This window comes from Mycteria americana, chromosome 4 (assembly GCF_035582795.1).
Source record: "Mycteria americana isolate JAX WOST 10 ecotype Jacksonville Zoo and Gardens chromosome 4, USCA_MyAme_1.0, whole genome shotgun sequence".
Taxonomy (NCBI): Eukaryota; Metazoa; Chordata; class Aves; order Ciconiiformes; family Ciconiidae; genus Mycteria; species Mycteria americana.
In genome coordinates, this window is record NC_134368.1 from 57,375,346 (window position 1) to 57,384,836 (window position 9,491).

The 9,491-nt window shown below is 39.8% G+C and overlaps 1 protein-coding gene across 2 annotated transcripts in view; it reads left to right on the forward strand.

The window, feature by feature from the left end:
- The window catches only part of BANK1 (B cell scaffold protein with ankyrin repeats 1), a 161,979-nt gene extending 156,567 nt beyond the window's left edge, over nt 1-5,412 (forward strand). Inside the window, exons 17-18 of one of the 2 annotated variants that reach the window (XM_075500634.1) lie at nt 2,695-2,744; nt 3,822-5,412. In XM_075500634.1, coding sequence (XP_075356749.1) covers nt 2,695-2,739 — 45 coding nt within the window. In that variant the 3' untranslated portion in view covers nt 2,740-2,744; nt 3,822-5,412. The remainder of the gene's footprint in view (nt 1-2,694; nt 2,745-3,821) is intronic. The other variant, XM_075500635.1, reaches the window with a different exon arrangement.
- The last annotated feature ends 4,079 nt before the right edge of the window (nt 5,413-9,491 follow it).

Sequence of the window (9,491 nt, forward strand, 5' to 3'; positions counted from 1 at the left end):
TTTTGAAATGACTGGCGCAGATCTTTTAAGGTATTTAAGGTTTTCCTTGGCATCTTTCCTGACACCACCAAAGTACTGAACTAGAAGTAGCCTATTGCCTACGGGAAACTTTAACTATAAGCGAGGCTCATACACTATTTGGAAAGCAGCCTTGCCAACCGTGAAATACTACGGAGTAGGAGACAAGGAAGAATGGAGAGAACAACAGAATTGAAACAGTTGAACTGATGAGGTATGTCTTGGCATTTGAAGTCCTCAGCCATAGGTCTCCTCTGGGAGACATTACCAAATCGGGACAGCCAGAATGCGCCCACAGTGAGATGGACGCATGCTGTTCTCACGGTAAGATGCTGTGCTTTCACACTAAGGTGGATGCGTGCTGCTGCTGTGGGGTCCCACAAGGCGTGAGCATACAAATATGGTTAGACCTCAGCTTACTCTGTGGTAACTGGTTCCTTGTCTATACCCTTAAGCATAAGGTAAGGCTTGAGTGTCTTGGGTTTGTGCGTGTCCACTAACAGAATGAATGGCAGCAGTTTAGACAACGTTTATGTAAGGATGACTAGGCAAATTTCCTTTAAAGTCTTAAAAGACAATGCAGCTTTCACATGCATTCCACGTCCATACTTTCTAGCACATAAGAATTTTTAAAAACCCTGTATGATGCCTATCTACATCTTTGGACATGTGAATTACCTATGTGAATCTCATTTAGCTGTTTCTGAAAATGAGATTTCAAAATCTGCCTTCTATTGCAGTTACATTATGACACCTTATGTGCCACATCCCACACATTTAGTCATCCAGCATCTAAAAATAAGTGCAAGATTGCAGAAGCTACATAAGATGGTTTGAATTGCTTGTAGTTAGTTATCCCCTCATAGGTAATCTCTGTAGAACCTTGAACTTGGTTTTTAGGGATACAGCTAGTATAGTGTAACATTCCTCACCAAAACCGGGAATGACTGGTACTCTGTTCTCCACTCTTGGCGTAGCAGCAAGAACCAAGTAGTAGGTGTCGCTGCTTCATTGCTAGGTCATGAGCAAGATAGAGGTCGCAGAAGACAAACTGTAACTCAGATGGACTTCAGAAGACCAATACTGCATTAAGCAAATATTAAGCTTGACTACTACTATTACTACTACTACTATTATTATTATTATTATTTATTATTTCAATGCCAGCAACTTACATAATAGTTTTAAGTGAAGGTAGGTCTTGGGAAACATGTCAGATGCTTAGTAGTCCTCCAGTGGCAAATATACCCCTGGGGCAAATGAGCAATTTAGTCCTTGCATCTGTTCTAGTCTTGGGATCCTTGGCAAGACTGGCAAGGTAGGTGGCCTGCTGTGGAAAGGTCAAAAGCTTTTTTTACAGGGAACTCAACTGAAACCATTTATTTCTTAGCTGTTAGCTGTTAAAATCAGTAGATACTTACACTGAAAGTGGCCTTCATATCCAAGAAGGAAAACTTTACTATCTCTTGCTATAGACTGTTTAATACTGACCCACTCCTGTAAGGCATTATGTCAACAGCCAGGTCATCCACTGCAGTAAAGGCATCCTCCCCAGAACTTCTTCTCCCAGATTTTGCTTTCCAGTTTTGTAGATGCCTATGACAGTAAAGCAGGTCTGGTTTAATTAAGTTTGCTCAACCAGCTGCCAAAGACCAAATCTCTTCCTCAGCTTCATCCAAAAAACACTCAAAAGAGCACTATGCACCTTTCACAAACTGGCAGGTTATTGATGACGTTCGCTATCCTAAATGTCTGGCTTCATTCCTCAACTCTCATCAGCACCTTGTTTTTAGTCCAAGTTGCTAACAGATTGCTTATTCATCAGTTGATGCCACTCCAGCTTGCAGGTAGTGTCTAAGTAGAGTTCCCTGAAAACTAAAAAAGCTTCACTTAATTTTGAGCGCATTAACCAATTTCTGTTGTCTCTGACAGGTCAATAGGAAGATGAACAGAGACACCCTAATTTTGACATTTGGATCCATGGGAACCCAAACGTCTTTACTCAACCCAGTTAGCAAAGTTGAAATTACTTGGGATCCTGAAGCACATACAAGCTTTTGTATGTGTGGAGAGTGAGGAAGTCATAGAAAAGATTTTTTTTTCTTCATGACTTCAACAGTATGCATTTCAATCAGGATGTCTAGTCTTGAAAATACTTATTTGTTGGTAGTTTACAATAGTGTCCATTGGACTTGTGAAGCTACATCTTTAGCCTGGATGATTTCTAGCTTCTTAAGTATTTTGTACCTTCACATGATGCTCAAATTTAAAATCAAGAAAATAACAAAAATCAGTTTCCTCTCCATTTGTCACCAAATCAGGTCTTCATGAGGCAAGCCCACAGTCAAACTGTTGACTGAGGAGTTCACCAAGACAACTGAATATCCATGTACCCCTCAGCCTCTCCTAATTGCCACCAATAAAGACCAGCCATACTATTAGAAGATTTGTACAAAATCCACCTCCCACACAACACCTGCCTATTTTTGTGGATGTCTCTTGCTCCCCTGCTCCCAGGAACACGTGTTGTATTCACATTTGAAGTAAAACATACAAAAAGTGACTCATCCTAGGTATATATTTTGTGAATTATTCAACTTTGAAAGGCATTCTGCACTGGCCTAGTTTATCATTGATATACATAACTATTTACTAATTGCATCTATTTCTTTTTAGTCTCCAGCTAGGAACCCAACAGACAAGGAACAGATGCCTAATTAACAGAGGTAAGAGCATGTATATGAACACACACACAGACATTATTTGTTATGGAAACTAATGCTTGTGGAAGTACTTTCCAGTGCATTTGCATAACAGTAGAATGGAAGTGCATCTCAGAGGTCTGATTTCACAAAATAAACCATAATCATCATACATTCTGGCTTATACTAGAACTTATTTTTTGTCAGGTGTCAACCTGTTCTTGTTACTGCAGGACAGATTTGCAAGCAGTTACCTGACTTGTGGATACAGCTGAAGAGAGTTCCCATTAGTTTTTGTAACTAATTGAGCTTATGCAACTAAAAGCTGTCTTAGAGTGTAATCCTACATACTGATTGCACATGCAGTATCAAACGTATTGAATATCAAAATAAAGTTGAAAGGTATAGATGCAAGGATGTGTCCAGAAATGCCGATTAACCAAGAAGAGACCCATGGTCATGTAAGTGCTGGAAAGCTTACAGGTGATGAGACTGTCTCCACAAACAGCGGATTTTTCTGATGCTTGTGTTAGTGATTGTGAGTTTCTTGGTTTGGGGCATCTAATGAGATCTTTAATAGTTGGGGATTTAAATTACTATTGCTACCTGTGTGCTTTGATGTATATCTCATAGCAGTTTTAAAACTGTATGTCTACCTTTCATGAAACTTGATCGTTAGGCTTGCTGCTAGGAGATAAAAGTAAATAAATCTGTTTTACAGCATTCATTGAGGTTGTTTGTGGTTTGGTGGTTGTTTTTTGTTTGTTTTTTTTTTTTTTTAAATCAGTTCAGTTTTCAACATCTCTGCTGAGAACAAACTTACCAGGAACTGTACTTAGATCACCATCTGAGGTTGTAGACTTCATGAATTACCTTGCATTCATTCTGAGAATAGGGTACAGTGAAATAATCACCTGGAAAATTTCTTATTTTGCTAATTCCTCTGAAAATGAAGGAGTCATGCAACCTTTCTTACGCATGGAAGGATGATTGCCATTAAAAGTTTAAGGCCAAGAACAAGGATGTCTGCAGTCTGTTAATGTATGTGCAAATCTTTTCCTTGAGATCTTTAACAAATTTCCGATCCCTTGGTTTTCTTAGGCACTGAATTTCTTCAGTTTGTTGATCTCTGCAAGGACAGTCTGTGCTGAACAGCTCCAGAAGACAGCGTTAGATTTTCTTCTTCAGTTTCCTTTCCTTCAGATGAGTTTAGGACCTGAAAATTTCAAAATTAAAGTTTACCATTTTAGATATGAGTAGTATTTGTAATTTTGCATTATTAGAGTTATAAAAGGGATTAAATAATATTTGTTCCCAGTAACAAAATGATACCATTTATTCCCGAAGACAAATGTAATTTTAAAGGCTTTGTTAGCTAAGTTAGTTTGATTGAATTTGCCTCTCCAACTTTCGCAAGTGGGGGGAATGACATGTTATACTGTTGTAGCATTATTTTTGTGGCACTGAAAATGGATAATCTTCAGTGAGGTCTTTTCTGCCACCCTACTCTCATGTAAAGGAGAGGGCAGTTGCTCCTTGTGAGAACTGTGTTTCCATGTCTCATTTCTGGAGCCAGCTGCCCTCCTGCTCACTGGAGTACAGTGCCCACACCATAAAACAACAGGTACCTCCTCTGCTGCTGCTTATCCTCTAAATCACTTGTTCAGGCCCCCCTCCTCCAAAGTTCTGATAAGACCCAAAAAATTAGTCTTATGGCGTGACCTGAAAACGAAAAATTATCACTCCTTCTTCAAGAGGCAGCTCAAATCCTACATGGGCTTTCCTAACAGAGCTGTTTCCTTGAGTGGAGCTGAAGTCACCTACACTAAATGGGTAAAAAAGCTTTGAATGTTAAAAGCTCTGAAGCTGGAGAAAACTATTATGGAAAAACTTGGCAATAGCAGAGGTGCTTATAAATTGCAGATTGCTAAAGTGAGATGGATCATTCAAGGGGGGAGGGGGAATTACCCCTGGCATCAGAATAGGTGATCTCTGTCACGTGTAGAAAATTGTTATGTAGGAGAGAGAAGGTGAATTAGATGTGGGAGAACTTGCAAAAAACAATTTATCCAGCACATTCAATCAATTCTTTTTGTGGATTATCCACACCAAACTCCGAGGGTCTCCTCTTCTGCAAAGTATGGCCTCTCCCTCGCTTTCTTGCTGTTTTCTGTCTTCAGATTGGTTCAAAGGCCTTATAATACCATAGCACTAAATATACTAGTATTTGAAAAGCAAAGAGCTTATGTAGAGGCACATGTGCCACAGCTGTATAGTAGTAGAATGGCCCTGGCAAGATTAAAAAAACTTGCTGGTTTGGGGGTTGGGTTTTTTTCTTCTCTTACACCACTTGCAAGGAGATTGGCTTGACAGACAGCTGAGGATTTATATAAAGATAAATTGCGTGCTTTGGTTAATTACTTTTAAACCCATTTCAATTTTTCCATAGTGCTTGATAGTTGTTTAAAAGTAGATTGTATGCACAAAAGAGGAAGATTGTGAAAAGTTATGAAGATTATGAAGTTATAATAAATAAAATTTAGTTTTGACTTTTTGTTAAGACTTTTTTATAAACTTTGTATATAAATTTGTCTTTCCTAGGAATAATAATTGTACTCCATCACTAGTTGAAATAATTGTACTCAAAGTAAAGCTAATTTCTAAAGTCAAACTATGTAAATCAGTACTAATTATCTACTAATGCATTAAAGTGATTACAAGAATTGGGTTTACAAGGAAATTGTGTTTTGTTTAATAAGTTGCCTAAGGTAAGCGATATCCAGAACAAAACCAAAAGAATCTCTACTGCATTTACACAGCAAAAGTAAAGGAATAAATATTGTTAACAGGTATAATGGTCTGCATTCCCACAGTGATATACTCCAAATGTAAGTGAGCATGTGATGCTACAGGAGTATGCAAGAAGACTTGCCCTATTTCATACACAAAAAAGGAAAAAAAGATCTCATATGCAACCTGCAGAGGGTATAAGAGAATATTTTAACTTTCAGATAAGTGGGAGCTTAAATAGACTTCCCCCACCCTAGTTATTTGAGCTTTGCACGAGCCTTCTTAAAAAGCAGGTAAACATGGTGTTCACCAAAACTGCCTCCACAGAGATCTTAATCGTTACTAACCTCTTAGTCGTGCGTTATTCACAGACATCTTTAGGAACCTGAATTGTTCAGAGCAAGCCTCCCCTCAAGCTCTCAGTAGTGTTGAATCTCTGCTTTGCGATGTACTAAGAGATGCTTGCGCTTAAACTTTAGTTAGGAAAAACTGAAAACTACTTATCAGAAACCCTTAAATATAAATAAATGTTGCTCCTTAACTACATGTTAATGTGACACCCAAATTTGGAAGAGGGGAGTGGATTTGATGTTCAGACTTATGAGCCTTGAGGGTCATTATTTTTCCAATTTCAACAAATTATTGTGCCAAGAACCATTACAAATGAAAATAAGCCAAAAAGACAATGTTGGGATTTTAAAATAATGACAGAATCTTGCAAGCTTGTATCCCACATATAGCTTTAGGCTAATTAAAATTCTGTTTAAAATGGGTTGATTAAACATTTTCAGGATTATCTGTTCTCTGGGGAAACCTCCCATTTCTGTTAGAAACACTCCCACAAATACTGCAGATGTATGGCTACGATGTCATAAATATTCAGCGACTGCTGTATTAGTGTGGCAACATCGCTTTGTATTCCATACAAAGGCTTCTCTTGAGCTATTTGAACCACAGCAAAAGCCTTGAAATGTATAAGGTCTCCCACATCTGGAAATACAGTCAGTGTCTATGAACTGAGGGACATGAGACTGTCGGGCTTTACAGGAGAGGAGCTGTGATGTTTTAGACTTACCTGGCCACGTGGAAATGGAGTGGGGAGAATTACTTGGAAATCTGAATGTGTATAAGCTGTTGTTTTCCTTTAAGAGGTTGCCCTCCCTCCCCCAAAAAAACATTTACATTCTTATAAACCTGGCTAGTCAGTGTATCCCCTGGCAAGCATTCCTGAGGAGCTGACATACAAATTGAAAAGAGAATACAAATCATGAAAAGTTTCTTCCTGCTGGTACCTGCTGTCTTTTCCGAAGTTCGTTGCTTGTTTCTGTAGCAGAGGAGAAGCAGGGACCTTTCTGGGGCCAGTCCTCACAGACCTCCAGGCAGGATCCGGATGCTCTCTGTGCTGCCAAGTGAGAGGCCCTGGCCCAGCAGCTCCTTTGCCCCAGGGAGAGGGCACCTGGGAAATGCAGGGATTTGAGGTCAATGGTAAGAAACTAGCAGAACAGGAAACTGAGAAAAACAAAGCGCAGAAAGTTACAGCGAGGAAGCACTACGAGTTTCCTAGGGAAAAGGAGGAGTGTAACAATATAGCAACAGTGCCAAACACATCAACTGGAAGCCAGGGTGTAGTTCCCCTCAGGAAATAAAAAAGGTGTGCTCTGTCCATGTGTTGTACAAGTATTTGCATCTATAATGCATGGTATGATACTCCGCAACTTCCAACCCAGCGCAGTTTAGGATGACCCATAACAAAGCAACTCTTGTTCTCTGCTTTTGCCGCTTCATTCAAGCGCGGCTCTCAGCGTGCCGGGTACGGTAGCGGCAGCGTTACGGGTTTCAGCAGCCCCCAAGCACAGCGCCAGTTCCAGCTGGGAAGACAACCAGGGAATTCCCATTTGCTAAACATTGAAGCACAGAAGAAACTATTGCCTTGTTACAGGGTAACAACAGCAAAGATGATTTTAGAATTTTAAAGGGCAAATTCAAACCCCAGCAACATTAGTGGGATTTAAAAGGCAAAAAGCTCCAGTAATCCTTGAACGGGAGGGGTACAAGAGGACAGGCAGAAGCATCTCTCATTTTTCATCAGTGAAGCATTTGCTTAGTAGGGGATTTTCATAAGCAAGCTTTAGCCACTGAAGACACTGACAAATTTCAGACTAGCCCTCCCAGCCAACGTGTTCTCTTTTTTTTTTCCTTTTTTAATCTCCCCACAATTTCCTAAGGCTATGTCGTTTTTTCCAGCAGCAAATGCACCTAGTGTTTGACAGACACAATGTCTCACTGTTGCACAATAGAAGTGAAAGTAAATATTTAAACTAGCTAAAGCTGTCACTGAAACAACTTTAGTCTTGAGCCCCTGATGTACAAAAAGCAATAGTATTTTCAGTTCCTGCAGCTGGGACAGCTACTTTTGCCACTGTCACGGAAGAACAACTATCCTACAGCGTGCAGAGTAGTCCCAAAAGGATGCAAGAAAGCAATGGGGAAGACATGCAGTGTCACTTTAATGAAGTAATACTTCTGCTACACTACAGATTTGCTTGCTTTTATCACTCTGATCTTCAACTGAGGGTGGATTTGACACAAATAGTTTAATATCCCCTCTGACTCTTGGTATTTTAATGTTCTACATTAAAAAAAAAACATACCAAAAAAAAAAAAAAAACCCCACCCCACCAAAACCCTTTCAGTGTCTTACATGTCCTATATCTCAGATCAATTGCTGTCGGTGTACAAAATCTTTCTGACAAATTGTATGTAATCCGTGACAATGTAATTTCTATGGTATGAAATTCCACAATGGCTAAGCAACAAGTTGAGAACAAGGCTTTTTGTTCATTTGGTTTTTGTTTACATGCACACACACAGAATTCCTGCCCACCCACCCATATTCTGAGGCAACCAGCCAAGGCCCCAGAGAAGTGAAGGGATGGATGCTTTTTTTTTTTCCCCTCCTCCAAAGGGAATTTCTGAATCTCAGTGTAGTTAATTATGTGCAAGCTACAAGTAAAATCATTATACTTCTACAAAAATAAAAGCATCTGTTCCCCACTCCTCTCATGTTCAGTATTCATGCTTTGTTTTCTGCTGCAGGATTTCCATGTATTTCCCCAAGGTGTGCCACTAAACTTCAGACATGTTTATAAGCAGACATTCTGACACAAAGGAAGTCCTGAAGTTTTGCTAACCAAATGTGCATTACTAACAGGAAACATCAGCAAGTGTCTGCTTAGCAGTGCACGAATGATTAAGTAAATCACAGGAGCCTGAAAGCCTAGCTGACACAAGATCCCTGTTGTAGGTGCTCTAAAATATTATCTTCATTGTAAGCCAGGAGGTTCACTGATTGACTGATCAGCAACATAACACCACTCTACCCTTCCAGCCACCAGTGTGTATTCTATTAAACTTCACCCGATAATCCCTTCAAAAATAAATATTTTAAACACGGTGACATCCAAGAGAAAGAAAACAATACAAAGAGATTCACAGTGACTGTAGTTATCAGCAAGCCAAAACTCATGTCAGGATCCTGTGGACAGCCTGGCTGATCTGTCAGGAGGAGCCTCGTTACAGGAGAGGTTTCACTGGGTCGTCAGTGCTCAAAGATTGTCCACTTTTTGCTGAGGTGGCTCACCATTCAGATGTAGCCTGTCATCCATGGGGGTGTGCTATGGCCTTGCTGGATGTTCACCCTCTGAAAAAATACTTGCAGCATTTCAACAACACTGTAATATACAGCAGAATGAGAGTAAGTCTAAAGTCCTGCCTTCTTTTTATTAAAGAAGCTATAACCCTTGCAGGAACATAAGTGATGCTGAAGATATGTTTCAGTCTTGGTAGGAAACCTCTACTGTGATAAGAGCAGGACCAAAATAACAAGACTTGTCCTGACAGTCCTCGAGGGGGTGTTAATAATGAAGGGGAGGCAGGGCCATGTAGACTGACTGCTCATCCCCTTCATTTACTGTAACCAAC